At 40.9% G+C, this 18,265-nt stretch overlaps 5 protein-coding genes across 5 annotated transcripts; 3 read left to right on the forward strand and 2 right to left on the reverse strand.

Annotated features, from left to right (window-relative positions):
- Positions 1–162: 162 nt before the first annotated feature.
- Positions 163–2,419, reverse strand: LOC132793908 (protein HBS1). The gene has a single exon (XM_060804064.1). It carries the CDS (start codon positions 2,296–2,298, stop codon positions 277–279), a length of 2,022 nt encoding a protein of 673 aa, XP_060660047.1. The 5' UTR covers positions 2,299–2,419; the 3' UTR covers positions 163–276.
- A 358-nt stretch (positions 2,420–2,777) lies between these two features.
- LOC132793910 (transmembrane protein 134) lies at positions 2,778–6,759 on the forward strand. Its single transcript, XM_060804067.1, has 2 exons — positions 2,778–3,610; positions 5,611–6,759. Exons 1-2 carry the CDS (start codon positions 3,432–3,434, stop codon positions 5,960–5,962), a joined length of 531 nt encoding a protein of 176 aa, XP_060660050.1. The 5' UTR covers positions 2,778–3,431; the 3' UTR covers positions 5,963–6,759.
- Positions 6,760–8,636: 1,877 nt separating this feature from the next.
- Positions 8,637–10,437, forward strand: LOC132793909 (uncharacterized). The gene is made up of 2 exons (XM_060804065.1): positions 8,637–8,770; positions 8,850–10,437. Exons 1-2 carry the CDS (start codon positions 8,725–8,727, stop codon positions 10,382–10,384), a joined length of 1,581 nt encoding a protein of 526 aa, XP_060660048.1. The 5' UTR covers positions 8,637–8,724; the 3' UTR covers positions 10,385–10,437.
- On the reverse strand, positions 10,427–16,170 carry LOC132793907 (FACT complex subunit spt16). Its single transcript, XM_060804063.1, is given in 10 exon segments — positions 10,427–11,036; positions 11,770–11,880; positions 12,034–12,181; positions 12,240–12,508; positions 12,578–13,444; positions 13,810–14,990; positions 15,045–15,290; positions 15,292–15,345; positions 15,412–15,675; positions 15,939–16,170. Coding segments are annotated over 10 exon segments (3,369 nt in total). The 5' UTR covers positions 16,008–16,170; the 3' UTR covers positions 10,427–10,876.
- Positions 16,171–17,275: 1,105 nt separating this feature from the next.
- Positions 17,276–18,151, forward strand: LOC132788227 (uncharacterized). The gene has a single exon (XM_060795560.1). It carries the CDS (start codon positions 17,276–17,278, stop codon positions 18,149–18,151), a length of 876 nt encoding a protein of 291 aa, XP_060651543.1.
- Positions 18,152–18,265: the final 114 nt, after the last annotated feature.

An 18,265-nucleotide genomic window follows, 5' to 3' on the forward strand; every position in this document is an offset into this window, starting at 1 on the left:
CTTGTACATTTGTTAATATTAAAAAAATCCATATCACAGAAAAATTTCTACTAATCATGTAACACCTTACACCATAACAAGCTGCCACACAGCTCGAGTGATTTATTTCCAGTGTTGCCACACCGATTGCAGTGACATTCGATAAATACCCTAGATAAAAGAAACGTTTTTTTGAATTGTGGCTCGTGACGGAATCTCAACTGTTTTTATTAACAACAAAAACAAAACTAAGGCTAACTAAAATTTCGTACAAGTAAAAAAAGAAAAGAAGCAAGCTTAACGAATCTTCGTGACCATGCCAGCAGCAATCGTGACACCAGCCACCCGTAACATTACACGTCCAAGTTCCTTAAAGTCCGAATAGCGTTCAATGCAAATCGGTCGAGACGTCTCTACCTCGACGAGAGCGCACGAATTGTTGCCCAGGCAACGTGGCTTCTTCTTGACCACCTCGCCGGTGCTCTTGTGTATGGATGCCGTCAATTTACACACCACAGCCGGTTCGATGAGCGATTGATGATGCAACAGCACCGGATAACCCATCGTGATCGGCACCTTCACATTGAAAACGATGATACGACACTGGAAGCGCGTTGTCACCGGTATTGGCAACTGTGGATCACAAATGATGCAACCGACCGTAATGTTATTGATGTCCACCCCAGCGAGTGTTACTGAGATCTGATCGCCGGCAAAAACGCTTGTTTGCGTCAATTCATCCATAGTGAGCGCTTTCACTTGCGCCTGCTCCCGACTCGCTCCTACCAGCACCTTGTCATTCAAGCACAGCACGCCTGTCTCAATGCGTCCAGAGATGCAGAAACCCGATCCGGTGCCCTTATAAATGTCCGACACAGACATGCGCAAGGGTCGATCAATGGCACGCTCTGGCACCTTGAAGTGTTCAATAACATCCAGAAGGTGGGAACCGCTGTACCACGACTTCAATGCCGGCTCCTGGGCGCGTTTGGTGAGATTCTCGCCCGTCAAGCCCGAACATGGAGTGAAGCTGACGTCCGACTCCTTGAAGCCGGCCTGCTTGAGGAACGCTTTTAGCTTGTGTACAATCTCCTGAAAGCGTTCTTCCGACCAGCCAACAGTGTCAAGTTTGTTAATGACCACGCCCAGCTGATTAACGCCCAGCGAACGCACCAATATTGCATGCTCTCGCGTCTGTCCGCCCAACTCAAATCCCGACTCGAATTCGCCGCGTGTGGCATCCACAACAAGGAGCGCGACATCCGCTTGTGTTGCTCCCGATATCATGTTGGGTATAAAGTCCTTGTGCCCCGGAGCATCCAGCAGCGTGACAATTTTAGTCGCTGTCTCAATACGCGACTGTCCCACGTCCATGGTGATGCCACGTGCCCGCTCCTCACCTGTCTCGTCTAGGACCCAGGCGTACATAAAGCTCTGCTTGCCTAGCTTCTTCGATTCTTGCTCGTGCTTATGCATCACACGCTGCGATACGTTACCAGTATCGTATAGCAGATGCCCCATCAACGTGCTCTTCCCCGCATCCACATGGCCAATGACAATCATATGAATGTGACTCTTTTGCGTGGATCGCTCCAGCGAATACAATTGTTGGGCATTGCGTTGTGCCTGATCTTTGGAGATCTTAAAGCTGGCGTTGATGGCTGAGCTGCGAGTTGCCTCATCGCCGCCATCTACAGGCGTATTCCGACCGGAGACAACAGGCGAGGCAGGCGCTTTGGGCGATGCAATGTCAAAGCCACGACGCGCGTCCTTTTGGGCGGCCAGCGTAATCTTGGTGGGCGTCGGCTTGGGCGAGGTTGTAATCAGTGCAGTTTTTGGTGCCGTTATTTTGAGTTTTTGTGGTCGTTTCTCCAGCTCTTTCTCCTTCTCCTTTTTATTCGTCTCGTCGTTGAGAATCTCATCGAGTATTTGTTGTATGTTGTAGTCAAAACGCATCGAGGTTTCTACAATGCGACGCTCGGACACCGCATCGCCGACCACGCTGCGCACCTCGTCCACACAGGAGCTGAGCTTCGCCTGCTCCATTTCATCGAGTTCGGGCATTTGGAAACTTTCGGAATCGCGTCGTGCCTTCTGATACGCCTCATCATCTTCATCCTCGGCCTCTGCCTCCTCCTCGATGTTTTGGTTTTTGCTGATGAAAGCCGACATACTTTGTTGGCCACGAGCTCGATCATAGAGCCATTGTTGATCTGTCGGCGAAACGCAATCGTCGTCAACTGAATGGCCGTAGACATCGTCATAGCCATCGTACTCATCGTTGTAGTCCATGCCGCGTACTATTCTGTGACGCGACATTTTGATGCGTTTTCTTTATATTTTACCGGTTTTTTAAATATATTTCACAATTCGTAAAAAAACGAAATGCACAATGTGTTGTTGTTGAATTTCACAAACGAACGCAGCACTTGCCTGTAAGCTAGAGGTGAACAAACACCGATAACAAAATTGACGTAAAGTATTTTTAGTATTATACCAAACATAATACATAAACCCTAAGAATTGTCATCTAGTTTCACTTCAATTGAATAAAATTACCAAAAACGTGTGTAAAAAGGCGTATTATTTCAATCAAATATATACGACTAGAACATTTTTTCGATCCATTTCAAGCCACCCATGAAATTTTTATAAAAATTTTTGTTAATATGGATTATGCATTTTTTTATTGGTTAGTGCTTTATGTCTCTCGATATGTAACATATCTTACTACTTTTCTGTATATCTATATAAAAATTATTACTTAGTTTATGCTGTAACGGTTTTCAAAATTTTTATTATTATTTTAAAACCATCGATGTAATATCGATAATGTTGTAAATTATCGGTGCTCTTAGATTTTCAATACTTTTGTATCCATCCCTTCTGAATTTATTGAGCGTATTATGTTATCTGTCTGTTAATAGAGGTCGTGATTGTGCCCATATCGACAGCTGTTGGAGTCTCATATTTCGTTTTTTAATGCAAACTAATCGCGCAATAAACCAAAACAGTTCCATCACAATATAAACAAATTGAACGAGAAATGTGATTTAGATAAAAATGAAAAACACGTATGCTGTGTGCAAGTGCTTGCAGGAAAGTTGCGTCCACCGCTGTTAAGTAGCAGTACAAGCAAATGTTAAATGCTTTGGTTACGCTGTTAGCACTGCTGTTAAAACGGAAATAAATGCGTGGTGTGTGTTGTTGTCTTTGTGTCGCGTTTAATTTTATTAAGAAGCAAAACCAACCACTAAAAATTGCTACGAAGTAATCAAGAAAAAAATAAAAGGTTAACAACACTCGGCGATAAATGCATGCGTCGTAATCACTGAGCGCTCGATTTTCTTCGAGTATTTTTGTCAACTCAAAACGTAGACACAACCTACATACAGTTTAAATAACAGCAACAACTACAACGAAAGAAAACAGAACAGCAACAACACAACAGTATGTACAACAACAGCGCAAGGGGCTTCTCCATACACGACGCATTCGAGGAGGAGGAAGAGGAGGCGATACGCGTCTATGGCTCCACAGTGATATCAACGCCAATGCGCGGTGGCGTTAGCGGCAGTGCAAAACAAGGTCGCTCCACCGAAGATGTTTCCATACGCATACAGGATCCAAAGTAAGTGCAAAACAAAATGAAAAACTAGTTCGCTTGCCAATCTCCTTGCGATTTCCTCCCAACTGGTTCTCTGGGTTTTTGCGCGTGGGCAGCAGCTGGTTGACAGTTCTTGTTATGGTTGTTGACACCATTACAGTTTGTCTTTGTGATCTATCAACAACAAGGAAATGTGAAACTGCGTTCTAAATTCTGCTTTTGTTATCTGTCCCTCTCGCTCTTTTAAAACAAGAGTTCATTTAAATAAGTGAACTAAATTGGCACTTGCAATGCACAAACTATGTGTGGAACCTGTTTTAAAACGAGCTGCAAATGAGTCACTCTCATCAAGCAGCCGGTATTAAGTATTTTTAGTTGTCTTACTCAAAAGACAATAATGGCCAATAAAAACTTCCTTACATGTTTATTATTGTGCTCATATATACATACATATGTATGCTAAAATGTGAATGCAGATGGCCACACTGTCAATGGCATGCTAAATATATGCATGATGCACCAACTCTTGCAGCTGGCTGGCCACACTGTCAATGGCCCTTTTACCTTTTGTGTGTGTGTGACTTCCCCATTTCCTTCTTTCCTTTGGCTCCGTTGCCGGAAGCGTTTGTCGGACATTTGCATAAATTGGCTGGCACTCTCTTCGTCTTAGTTTAGGTTGGCTGCTAACTGGACGCCAAAAGGCGCGTGCGTGCTGCTTTTTCATTCATTCATTCATACATAAATAAATTTACAATTACTATTTTGCTCTTCTATTCGCGTTTCCATTGGTTGCCAGCCATCATCATTATGCATGCATGGCGTGCCACAAGGCAAACAAAATAACAACTACATACATATAACTCTTGAAGCCAGCATACGACGTAATTATGGAGATTAAGGCAGACGGCGTCGTCTATCTGTCCAGCGTCCGACATGCATCCATCCTAATTTGGCATTCAATTGTAAAATCGTTGCGCATACGTTTCGTCATTCCTTGAAGAATTTGCACGACACCCAACACCTAGCATTAGTGTGTGTGTGTGGCCTTCGGTTGCGGTCGCAGCACAGTTGCACTTGTGCGGCTTCGCTGAAATCGAGTAATCGCGATTACTCACACACACTCATTCACAAAATATACTGTGTGTGTGTGTGTGTAAATGCGGCTGAAGCGTCTCTTTTCAATAGCCATAACACAACTGATAAGCAGATTGAAATTAATAATTTCATTCTGATTTTTTACCCTAAGTTCACAAGGTTATTATTGTGCACATAAGAAAAAGATTAAAGTATATAACATTACAAAGTCGTTAAATGTTAATGTCGTTAAATGTATTTTACCCAAATATTTGACTTTGTTTTTATTTATATACAATCACAATGACCGTACAATATTAGGACTGCGCCGATAAATTGAAAAATTTATCAGCTGTTGGGAGTTGAACTGAAAATTTTTAATTAATTATATTTTATTTTTGCTAAGTCGATAAACGACCAATATTTAATGCGATTAACTGAACATTTTATACCCAAAAGAAAAAAAATCTGATGCTTCACAAATAATGTAATAATGCCAGATATGCAATATGGTTCGTGTCTTCGATAAGCACTGGTTGAAATACACACTGTATTGTGTATCTTAACTTACCTTAACCGAAGATTCAAGCAGTAATAGCTTAATTCACGGACCAATTTGATTTTATTATTTATTTTGTACATTTATTTATATAGATACACATTTATATTTTAATGTGTCTCGGTTATAGTCATAATCATTAGGAACTGGTAGAACTCTAGAGACTATAGAGCCTAGATCCCAATTTTCGTAAATGTACTTTCGATCCTGGTTTACTCTTTTTGATTACCAACAAAAATCTAGAATTGGTAGTCCTGGAAATTATTTGGGAAATATTCTTTTTCTTAAATATATATTAAGTATATTCCTCAATTTGATCGCACTCAACTATAAAATAACTTCCTCATTTGAATGATTATTCACTTCATTTGTTTGCCACATTTGTTTTTAGGGGCTACAACAAGTATGCGGAAGACACAACGTCAAGGGACAGTGACTCGCTAATACAGGAATATGGCAATCTGCCCACGGAGGAGACAAACACATACTGCTGGCGGCATCCGAAGGTGCGGGAGAATTGGCGCACTGTCCTTGCCGCCTTTACGCTGCTGGTGGTGGGCACCGGTCTGTTTGTGATGGGAACGTTTGCCATCGCCGATCCACACAATACATCACAGGGTGTTGTATTTTTTGTTGCTGGACTCATTTGCTTTATACCGGGCGCCTATCATGTCGTCTACATTTGGCTGGCGGCCAAAGGATATCGAGGGTTTGACTTTTATCACCTGCCACTGTTTACATAAGCAGTCGGGAAGATGCAAATCGCATTGTCGCATTGGTAGATCCAATTCAAACCAGTCGTGTCGTGTCTGTGTCTGTCTATATACATAATTATATATTTATATATATTTACCAACTGATTTTCAATCTCGAAAAGTGTCCCTCTTTATTATTTTGTTGATTTCAATACGCAATTCGAATACTAGCAATAATGTATGTATGTTTGTAATTTTTTATACAATTATTTTTGTTGTAATTACTATATATACTCGATAGAAAGCGTTTGGTATATCCTCAAAAGTGCAAAAGATACGTATGATAAACAAAAAACAAAAACAAAACATTCGAAATTTATTTAAAATATAATAACAAAAACATAACGAAAGACTTTGTATATGATGCTAAATGTTGGGCGCGCGTTAGTGTTAAAAAATAAACCACTTAAATTGTAATTTATTGAAATTTAATTGCACCAAAAAAAAGGCAACAAAACAAAAAAAAAAAACTTCAACAAAATCGAAGAAAGCTAACGAAATGTTTTACGATTTTCGAACACGAATCTATATGAATAAAAGTGTAAAACTAAAAAGGATAATTCATAAATCTATGTATATGATTAGGAAGCGTTCGTTCGATAAGGACGCGCCTTAAATACTTAGTATATAGAGATACAGATAATCTTATTTAACAAATTGTAATGAGAATTCTTTAAAGGAACAACTTATTTAAAACAAAAAATAAAACCAAAAGAGAAATCTATTAGTGATGTAAGTGAAAAGCGCTGCTATTGCAATATATACGTTTTTTTATAGCTCTAAAAGAAATGCGCTATCTTTTTTCTAACCCTAAATAATCCTACCCGTCCTGTAATGAAATTATACACTCAATTCGCACAGTCATTCATCCACATCAAACCACATCAATACAAGAACACATCTCATCACCTAGATGATGAAATCAAACTGATGATTAAATTATATTTTTTATTCCGCCGTTTAGTTTTTAACTCTCTATTTTTTTAAGTACACTGAATATGGTTGTATGTAAAACCAAAAAAAACTCAAAAAAATAAACTCATTTTAATGATACACAAAATGTTGATAAATTCAAAATTGTCTATACTCGAAATTTATGTGCTAAGGAGCTTTTTGCTTTGACTTTTGTAAGTAAATTCATTTATTGTTGGTTTTGGTTTTTAATACAAATTAAACTTTTTTGAACTTGTTCGTTAATTGTTTTTATTTCACAAATATTGATATTATATTGAATTTAACAAGCAGTTGAAATTCTTTTTGGAAACCCTTTTATTTTATTTGTTGTGATTATTTTAAGGCGGTTCTAAAGCCTGCCGGACCTTGCCTAACAAATCATCTATCTAGCTTATATTAAGGAAATTTAGTTTTTAAAAATCCACAAGGGGTTATTCTTTACTTTTGCTTGTTTCGTTTAATTTATAGTTTGCAGCTTATTCATTATCATGGACCGGTAACTTCTACATGTGATAATACCTTGGGGGGCTTTGCTATTCGCACTTTAGTTCGCACACGCCAACAACGATAAGTAAATGAAAGATATTTTATCTATGGTCATGGTTTATTAAACGTTATTTTTCATTTTGTCAGCACATATCTTGAAAGTTATTTAATTATATTTACGTATGTATTTGTTCATACCATATTTATATATCTTGAACTTATCGCATTACCATTCTCACTTTTATTCATCATGAAATCGCATTGGCACTCGATGAATAATAGATTGATCGATTTCGAGACTTAGTTTTACTTAGTGATTGATTGGCAGAGAACAGAAATTAAATGACAAATCAAATGTTGCTCAAAAATATGAAAAGACATTGAAGGTATGAAATACACATATAATTTATACTGTATGATTATATAGATATTGTGCGTATATATTTAATATATTTAAATATTTTTATTTCGAATTAAACGTTGCTCGTCGATGGAATGATTGATGAATGATGATTGATCGTTAAGCTTTAAATGTGGTGGTTAGTCAAGTAAGCTGAGTGAAATAAAATGCATACAATTAACTAACAAACTAGTCGCCTTTTATATTTAGAGTACATAAATACCCTGGTTTCCGGGTGTATAAATGGGTATGACAATGGAATGGGCGTATCACACTGTTTTATGTTATTTATATTATTCCTCTATCTAGTTATTTATTCTGCTTATACTTTTGTATATTCTACGAAAAATTTTAAAAAGAAAAAGTATTTTTATTCACTTAATTTTACCGGGTATCGCAGCGTCAAACACTCGAAACTATTAGACAACTTTCAGTCAGTTCTTGTTGCTGGGAAGACAAATTGTCACCAGGCATCGACCAAACATCGACAGCTCCCGAACCATGTCTGTGGGGCGGTCGAGCCTGGCAACAACAACAACAACAACGACGAGAACGGCAACGGCACAGTGTGGCGCCAATGGAACTGACAGCACTCTGGGATAAGCATAACCATAACCGCAACAGGAGGTGGTAAGGGACTTGGCTACATACTGCTCGATGCATATATCCCCAAGTTCATTAGACTTTGATGGCCGCCTCATTGCGTCTGCAATGAGGAGTTGAGGGCATAAAGCGTTCAACGGCACGAAATGGAAAGTTTCCGATTTCTTGTTGTTGTGTTTGCGAGTGTGTGTGTGTGTGTGCGTTTTGCACATCAATCCGATTTAGCCCCCTTGCCCGTAGTGAAGAAGCCAAATCCAAAGCCATAGCCAAAGTCTAAAAATAAGCAACGCAATCGAAGCCAGCAGAGATGTATGAACCCGAGGCGGAATCGGACGAGGATTGCGAAGTCTACTGTAAGTATGCTTAGCACTCGAGTCGCACTCGAGTTTTATTAGTGGCCGACTGACATGTCGCTTATGTTGGATTACGCAGTCCTCAAGCCCGTCAACGAGTACAACATTGTGGACAAGATCAAGGAGGCCAACAAGGAGCTCTTCGCTCTGGATGCGGACGATGACGGCGATGCAAATGATGCTAAGGATGCAACGACTGCGGCCAGCAGTCGCAAGGTAACTTTTGCTCTCAATCTGGAGAACTATGAGCCGACATCGCAGCAAGAAACCCAGCTGCCCAGTCCACCAGATGAACTATTGCACCAGCTGGCGCAGCTGAAGCTCAAGCCAAATCACGAACGTTTTGCGCCAATTGCCGAGGAGCCAGCCAAAGAACAGGAGAAGACCGCTGAGCTACAGCTACAGGAGTCGCAGCAGCATGAACAGCAGATAGAAGTGGAGCCAGAGGAGGACGAAGAAATATGCGAGGAAATTTTGGAATTAACCGAAGTGGAAGTCAGCAGCAGCAGCGTCACCAAAGGTGAACAATTGGTGACAACTGTGTCCGCTGCCAACATGGACTACGAGGATGATGTGGCCGACGAAAACGATGACGACGATTTTTCGGGCGTGGATGAGGATGATTTGACGGCAGCACCCGAAACGCTGGCCAACGAGACACAGAAGCGTCGCATAAGTCGCCAGAATACATTCGATTGCAATTACGAGCCGACCGAAGGCGAGTCGGATCAACGCAGTCTGACCAATTTGCTGACCGAATCCGATTGCGAGGAGGATGAACGTGCCGTGAACGAGGCGCGCTTGAAATTGCGTGAAGCCTACAAGAGTCTATACAAAACGCTGGATACCAATGGCCAGGCACAACTCAATCGATTGACATCGAGTGGCAATGAAGTCGCCGATGTGGACGAGGATGATGATCTGTCCATTATTGCCGCCAACTATATACCCGATGACTTTGAATTGAACGAGCGTAGCATTTATTACAAAAAGGACGATGAAACGCACCAGAACCAACAGCAACAGCAGCAGCAACTAAGAACAACATCGCCGATTAGTAGCAACACCATTAGCAGCACCAGCACCAAGACATTCTTCAATTCCCGCCGCTTTAGCTTTCGGCGACGTGCTCGCGCCTCGCCCAGTGTCTCGTCCAGCAGCACAACAGCAGCGCCAGAGATCAAGATGAACTATAAGATCTGCTGTGAGCATCGACATGCGTTGCAGGACAAACTGCCCAAGTACACGGGCTACATGTCTGAGTACGGTTTGAGTGCCAAGCAATTGCAGCAACGCGATCAACAGCTGCGACGTAAGCAACGCTTCAGCATGGAACAAACGTTGAATCGCAACGAGCATGAGCTAAAGAAGATGCAGGACAATGAGCGTGCCTTCACCACATGGCTGAAGAACAAGATGCGCTATCCCATCAACAAGACACGCAACATGTTCGATACGACACGAAGGAGAGCAAGTGTGGCTGCCGTCAACAGTCCCAATCCGCACCAGAAACATCAGAGACAGCATTCGCAGCAAGAGCAAGCGGTGAATCGACGTCGCGACAGCATTGAGGTGCATCCATATAGGCATCTGTTGGGCAGTTGGAATAAGTAGATATATATAAATATATATATATATATATATGTAACATATATATGCATTGCGCACTTACAAGGCTAGTTTATTACATACAAAATAGAAATCGTATTAGAATTATTTGCAATTTGTAATACAACTTTTTCAAAATGAATGCTGGAGAAGAGAAGCCATTTTAAAAGGATTTGGGTGAAATACAGTTTCTCAACAGTGAATCAACATCAAAGTATATCCAGACATTTGCAGTGTGTATATTGGGTACGAATTTGTGCGTTTGTGTTGGTGTGTGTGTGTGTGTTTGGTTCGAGGATTACAATGTCAGAATTTACAAAATGGAGATATCGTAGACACGAATTAACCTAAGGTTAAGGTATACTGTATTTCTTCTCTGTTCTGTATTTATTATATGGTGCAGATGTATGTGTGTATATATATGTGTGTGTGTGTGTGTGTGTGTGGGTTGCTGTGCTATTGTGTGTCCTACAACTAATGGTGTGTGTGTGTGTGTCCTTAGTGTCGCGACTTCTTCGATTTGTTGTGTCCATTGTCTCGACTGTCGTCGCGCGAACGCTTGCGATCCTTATCCTTGCTGTTGCTCTTGTGACCCGATGACGAGGAGGAATGATGCTTGTCGCGATTGTGATACTTATCCTTGGACGATTTCGATGGGCTACAACAAAAGAAAAACCAAACACAATTCAGAGTTAATCAATTTAAATCAATTCAATTCGGTGCGAATTTCGATTGAGAATGCAAAATTATTTGCAACACGCAAGCGAGAGGGAAATGTGCAAGAAACAAAACAACAAATTTTGAGCAGAATTTTGAGCAAAATTTATGAAGTATTCTTCATGGCAAAAAAAAAATAAGATATTAATTGATTAGTAAACGTTTCAGCAGAGCATTGAAAACAAACGAAGTCTTTTCGTTTTATCACACAAAGTGTGAACGAAAGATGGGAAACTCTGGGAAAATTTAGAAACTTGAAACTATATTTATATATACACAACCTTAGTAAAAATTAAAGGAAGAAAGTTTAGAAAACGAAATATTGGTTTCAAAAGTGCTTTGAAACCGTAGATTAATTAATAGAGGGAAATCTTTTTGAAAAAGTCAGAAAACATTTAAAAAAAAAATGTTCATTTATAGGAACCGCATAAATATCGTTTTCCGATATTCAGAATGTCGTAAAAGTTAAAGCTAAGCTCTGTTAATTTTTGTTAAATAATTGAAAACGGAAAAATAACTTCATAAATATCAAATCAATATTTTCAATATATCATTTGCCAATTTTTTTAGTTCAAAGAATTGTGATTGTATGTGAGTGTATGGATATTTAAAGGTTGTGAGTGAGTGTGTGTAATTTCATGGTGTGAGCAGTGTGTGTGAATACGTTAACAAACCTAGATGAGCTGCCATGTTTGGAGCTGGAGGATTTTAAATGCGAAGAAGAGGAGGAATTCGACTTATGCTTTTTACTGTGCGACGATCGCTGCTCCTCACGCTCGCGACGACTGTTTGTGTGTGTTGTGCGTGATTCGGAATAGTTTTATATTGAATAAATAAATAGAAGAGAGGATTTGATTTGTTTACAAATTTGATAAATACACTCTGTAGACATTAAACTTGTACTAGGCTCTTAACAATCAATTGCAATTTGCGCTTACCTGTGCTTGGAGCTCTTGCCATGTTTCTTTGACTCGAATTTGCCGTTGCGCTTGTCATCGGTGTTGTAATCATTGTTGCGATCCTCTTCAGCGGCCTCGCGCTCCAGATCGGACCAATCCTTGCCCGACTCCTCATCGGATCCCAGTTCTGTTATAAAAAGTATAAAATCAAATTAAGAATACAACAAACAGTTGTCGCAACATACCGTCGCTGTCATCGCTTTCATCCTCGGAAGCCTCCGAGTATTCGGAGTCATCTTCGTCGGTCTCATCATCCGTTTCGGCATCTGTAGGATTGTAGGCTTCATCCTCTTCCGATTCGGCCGATTCATTGTCGGCTTCACTGCCCGATTCGGGATCCAAAAATGTCCAGCCGCCTTGATCAAAGAAGCCCTCTGGATCATCAACAATGGTCTTCATGATCTTCTGCCAATTGAGCGATTGAACGCCCTCCGAGTAGCGAATGTCGCAGGAACTGCAAGCGGGGACAAAACACAAAACATTAAAAATAAAAGGTCCAATTTAGTTACTTCATTTATCTTACTTGAGCCACTCCTTAACGTGATCCAGCATGTTCATGGGAATGGCATTGACCATGGCAACCTTTTTGTTGTACTCCTTGAACACAAATATCATGTCAAAGTTACGCAAATGGAACTGCACACGCTCAAAATGCACCAGCTCCACATCGTCCAGCGTAATCACAAATGGTGGCCACTCCGTCAGATTGACCAGCGAACCTGATGTTGGCTGCAATGTGACTGTGCTGCGGAAAGGTGCGCCCGGAAAGCCCAGCTCACGGAACGGAGTATCAAACTCGACCAGTGCCTTGGTCATGCCTTCAACCTTCTCGCAGAAACTCTTGAACGCCGTCTTGAGCTTGTGGCGCAGCTCACGTTCCGCCTGCTCGGCGGCCAAATCATCACGATCGTGCATATGCTGATGCTTGCCCAGATCTGTGGTGATCTCGCCCACCTCCGTGTAGAACTGCACATCCACATGCTTCTTTTTGCCAAACATGATCGCGTACTTCAGATGGAAATGCAGCAGTATAATCATTTCACCATCGCATGGTTGAAAGAATGCGCTCTTGATGTTGTTGTACAGTATGTCGACTTTGTCGCCACGCACCGAGATGTAACGGAAGCCATTGGTGTGTGCCTCCAAGCTGCCCGTCATCCGCTTGGTGACAATGTTGGGACGTATGTACAGATCCTTCAGCTTGGGATTGCCCTTGTTTTGCGAAAGTATCAGCGTATCCTGTTTGACCAAATCCTCCTTTTCACGCTCTTCTGCCTCGCGGGTCTTGAAGCGTTTTTGCACCTCTTTGATCAGCCGGAAAGCATTGTTCAGATTTGAAGAAGCAGCCGCAATCTCGCCGTGCTCTTTCACATTGGAGCTGCGATACGTGCTGTAATTGTAAACGAAATTGTTTGAATATTCATGTTCATAATACTAGCTTAAATCATAATTCGAAAAGAATTTAAACTAGTTTAAACTGAAGAATGTTCCAAATACCAAAAAGATAAATGTTGATAATTGCAAACTAAACTTTTACGTTAAACAAAAATTATTATAAGTTGCAGTTAAAATTATTTTTGGGTTTGATTTGGTTTTTTAAATTGATAATCAACATTGAAATGAACTTGCATTCAATTCATTTTTATTATCTTAATTTGAAAATTGATTGAAAGCCATAACAAATTGAAAATGCTCAGTTTCAGCAATTTCAGCCGTATAGCGATGTAAATGCTACCTTGGATCTTTAAAACTTACACTTCCTTGACAAAGGTCGCCTCCGGCTGTGGATAGAGACCGCCCTCGTTGCGTCCCATTGTGGCGCCGGGATGAAAGAAATTGATGCGCAGATACGTGTATTCGCCTTCAACAGATTGCGAAATGTTCTTGATGGTGGATATGTGGAATGGCACCTGAATGCCAAACACTGGCATAATGACCGTCTCATACTTTTTGTCCACATACAATTTGAGCTCCTTAACTTCGGGTTCGCGTGGAATTTGGCTCATCGATTTGTAGGAGACGGTGTTCTTGCGCACCTTTTCCACCTCCTTGGAATTACCCTGTTTAGCCAGACGTTCCTTGGCACGTTCGTTGAGCGCTTGCGCCAGCTCACGTTGATGTTCCTTGCGCTTCTCTTCGGTGTTGATCTCATTGCGCAATTTTGATTCGAGCACAGCATTTCGTTTGCTGCGACCCAAGATCTCGGTGCTTTGATCTGCTTTGGTTGCCTTTTTATCATCCACATCCTCCTCCTCGTCGTCGTCATCCTTGATAAAGATGCCAACGTTCTTGATCTTCTTCTTGGATGGCGTCATCACGCTAGCCGGTCCCTGGTCACCAACGAGCACTGTATCGCCAATAAAGAGCGCATAGGTTTTGCCCTCTTTGTCGGCTGCATCGGCATTGGTTAAATTCGAGATGCCAACATGCAGATTGAAGACCATATTCTTTTTGATCAGCGCCTGACATTTGGGGCCAATGACAATGGAATTCTCGCGAAACTCCAGACCCATGGCAAAGCCAAAGCTCTTGGTTAGATTGTCCACCATGCTGGGTTTCTCCTTTTTCACATAGGCGAGCGTAGTGTCATAGACTTCGCATAGTTTTGCATTCGGCACAAGTAACTTGAGTATTTCCTCCTGCACGTTTACCAGAAACGTGTAGTTCTCCTGCATGGTCTCGGTGGGATTCACCAGAAATGTGCGCGAAATGTTCGAACAGTAGGATTTGTAGCGAGCGCCCAGTGAGCAGACGATAACACCAAAATGCAAATGATTTTTATCGGCTGCCGCCGAGAATTTTAAGCTATATGCGCCTCCCGACTGAATGATTGGTGGGTAGGCCATATCAAGTAGACGTGGATCCAGACCGCTAGTGTATTTCTTCTCGGTTATAGCTGTTTCGCAGCCATCCGCTAATTTTGTGTGCTTCACTTTCTATTAACAGTTGGGATTAATAATTGATGCTTTGTATACAATTGTTTTACTTACCCGATCAGAGTCGATAATGTCCATGATTTCGTCTTTCAAATACTTGTTGAATATGTCCATGGACACCAATGAAGCTTTGCGTATATTATTAATCTCGGACTCATCCTTGGGGCACATCAAGTACGCAATTATGGTGCTAATGTCCACGTGCTCAAACTTGGCGTCTGTCAGCATCTTCTTCCAAGCTTCGCTAAATTCTCCCGGGAATGCGTCCTTCGTAAAGACGCCTAACCTTTTGCCCTTTTTTCGAGTTCTGTATGGTCTTGATGAGCTTATCAAAGTTAGCATTATCCTTGTCGGTCTACAAAATTAATTTAAAATTAGCTTGTTTTGCATTGGTTAAATGTTTTATTGTCGTTATACTTACGCGATCGCGTACAAGCAACTTTATTTCCGGCACGCCCTCTTCGCTAATATTCTGCGCCTGTTTGAGGAACTCAATCTTCTTTTTGCTGGTGAGGAAATAGATGGCATCCGAGGCAAAGATCGAGATGGTGTCCGTCAATTCGTAGCCCAGCAGCCAAAGCTGCAAAGCCATGGATTTGGAGTAGACAACATCCTCATCTACGCCCACCACGCTCATGATGCAGTCCAGATTACTAAGCGCATCATCGTGACCAGTGCTCGGCGCCTGACAAGGAAAAGTACATGTAAATAAAATATAAAAAATGCCGCATCTCACGCTTTCTAACCTATTTCGCAACCGATTTGTTTTTATTATATTTTTTGTTTTTTTTTTATCTGTTCGGTGTAATTTCGCAACATTTGCTAATTAACTTTAATCTAAAGTACGATGGCACATCGAAGAACAACGTGGAAGCGAGCTTCTTGGCCCATTGTATTTTGTGTCCCCGGCAGGAGAATTTGCGGCAAAGTTAACAAAGTTCGACTTACCTTCCATTCAGTATAGAGGCGTTTTATTCGACGCACAAATGATTCTTTATCTAGAACGAAGCTCGACATTGTGCCGCTCTTTGAAACTTAATGCGTATTAGAAACGAAAAACAAATGTCTGTCTTACTGCAATAATTTAACACATTTATTATAGCGCAAATTCCGCCAGACACTATGTCGAGCGTTTTGCAAAAAAATGCGCGGCGACAGACGCGTGGACATTCACACGTCAACGTTCGACTAGTGATACCAAAACATCGTGTTGTTATCGATACTTACGAGCACTTGGTGCTGATGATCGATATATAAACATCGACTGCTTAAATGACAGAAGAAATTTGGATTTTTTCGATTATAATCAAAATACTTTTTAAATATAGTCATTTACTTTCTCTAAGAGTCTTTGTGACATTTAAATTTGTATTTGTATACAGTCCAAAATGCTATATTTACTATACATTTCAGTATATTTTGAATAGTTACCCCATATACATTTGCATAATACAAATCTAGCATATTTTTACATAGGTAAAAAAAGAGGTCAACATTTTTCGGTATATATTTTTTAGTCTCGAGGTGCTTATCTATATACCAAAACTAAGTTCACCACACCATAACAAACAAGCCCGCCAAGTTATGAAAACTATTCTGCTGCTTTGATCATTATCGAGCTTACAAGATGCGGACCGTATCCCTTTAAATCTTTCGTACTTTATAGGGTTACTCGCAGTAAAGCGCATACCACTTGTATCTTGTTTGTTTTTGTAGAATTTTCCAAAATATGATATAATAATCTCGACTTTTTGCCTTTTGTGGGAAATCCCGCATAATTAAAGTTATAGGTCAGCTTATTTGCTGAGCTTAGCAAAATTACAATTATGAAACCAGCACAAACGACTGATAAGGGTTATACATATAAGGCAAGCACTGAGCGATGAATATATTTAGTAAAAGCAATAATGTCTTCGAAAGTGATTGTTCTGCTGCTTATTGTACTGTCTTTTAGGGGAGGAGACACTTTGCTCAGCGGAGTAGAGAACAGAAAACACATTGCACGGCTAAATGATCAGGACCACTTCGTTGGTAAATGTATCTCATTGACAACAGATGATAATCATAGTCTACAGAAGATAATACGAGCGATAGTCAATGGAGAGTGGCGTCGTATCCAATTGGTGCTGCAGCTGGCGAGTGAGTCATGTACCTTGGAAATGAAACGCGGTGTATATGAGGCTTTGTGGCTAGAGTGGCAACAGGATAAACACATATACGATCCCCTTAAAATACTTGATTTTTATAAGCAACTTGAGAATGAGTCGAATGTGCCGAAAACTTGAATGGAAAAAATCTATCAGACTTTCATCGCTCGCTTCGCTCAATTGCTATCAGCGCCCTTCCACACCGACAGTCGCACTAGCGACTTCCCTCAGGTCACCAAACTCCTTTCACAACTGAAAGAAAGTCCACAAAAATACACTCGCGACATATTTGAAACTCTGTTTGACGATGTGCTTTCTTTGGAATCCTCGCTGAGGGTGGCACAACGACTGGGCAATTTCAACGCCAGCTTAGAGCAATTGGCCATGGCCAACTTGCAATTTTTAAATCGTTCCGAGGTCTTGGTTAATTCGAGTGCTCACGCTGTGTTGCTGGACAATCTACGCCAGTTGATGAAGCAACCGAATTTTCACCACGAAGTAGAGCGCTTTATACTTCATGAAGTGTACAAATTGCTGCCGTCGAAAATGCATTTGCTCTTCATCGCCCAGAAGGTGTGTTTGCGCAAGGCGGATAACGACAAGGAATATATTTATGAGTGCTCAGGTTCTTCCAACATGTGCACTAACCAACGATACGAAGAACAGGCGTCTCTCACTGTGCAACATCAAATTAGTGACGTCGACAATAAAACTCAGTTTGCCTTCTACAATCGGTACTGGAATAATCATTATTTAGGAATAGAAGACTCGTTAAGAGGGCAGCCAGGAGTGACCAAAAACGTGGGCGGCCGGGTCGAAATCTACTGGTTGAATGTGGTGCCTGTGGAAAAAGGCGTGGCAATCTACGACGCTGCAACATCCAGCTCCGTGATCTGCGGCGGCGATCCAGCGCAATGGAATAAATGGTACCATTATGCATACACTCGGCGTGCAGAGGATTTTGATGAGCATCGCAAGGATTGCACCTGGATTATCGAGGATTGCAGCAAATAATTAAAGATTCAAATAATAGTAATATCATGCAATAGTCCATAATCATACTTAGCTTAAATTTGTAAGTATATGTACATACATATATGTAAATAGATACATAAAAACATAAATACA

The sequence above is a fragment of the Drosophila nasuta genome, chromosome 3, assembly GCF_023558535.2.
Source record: "Drosophila nasuta strain 15112-1781.00 chromosome 3, ASM2355853v1, whole genome shotgun sequence".
In the NCBI taxonomy this organism is placed as follows: Eukaryota; Metazoa; Arthropoda; class Insecta; order Diptera; family Drosophilidae; genus Drosophila; species Drosophila nasuta.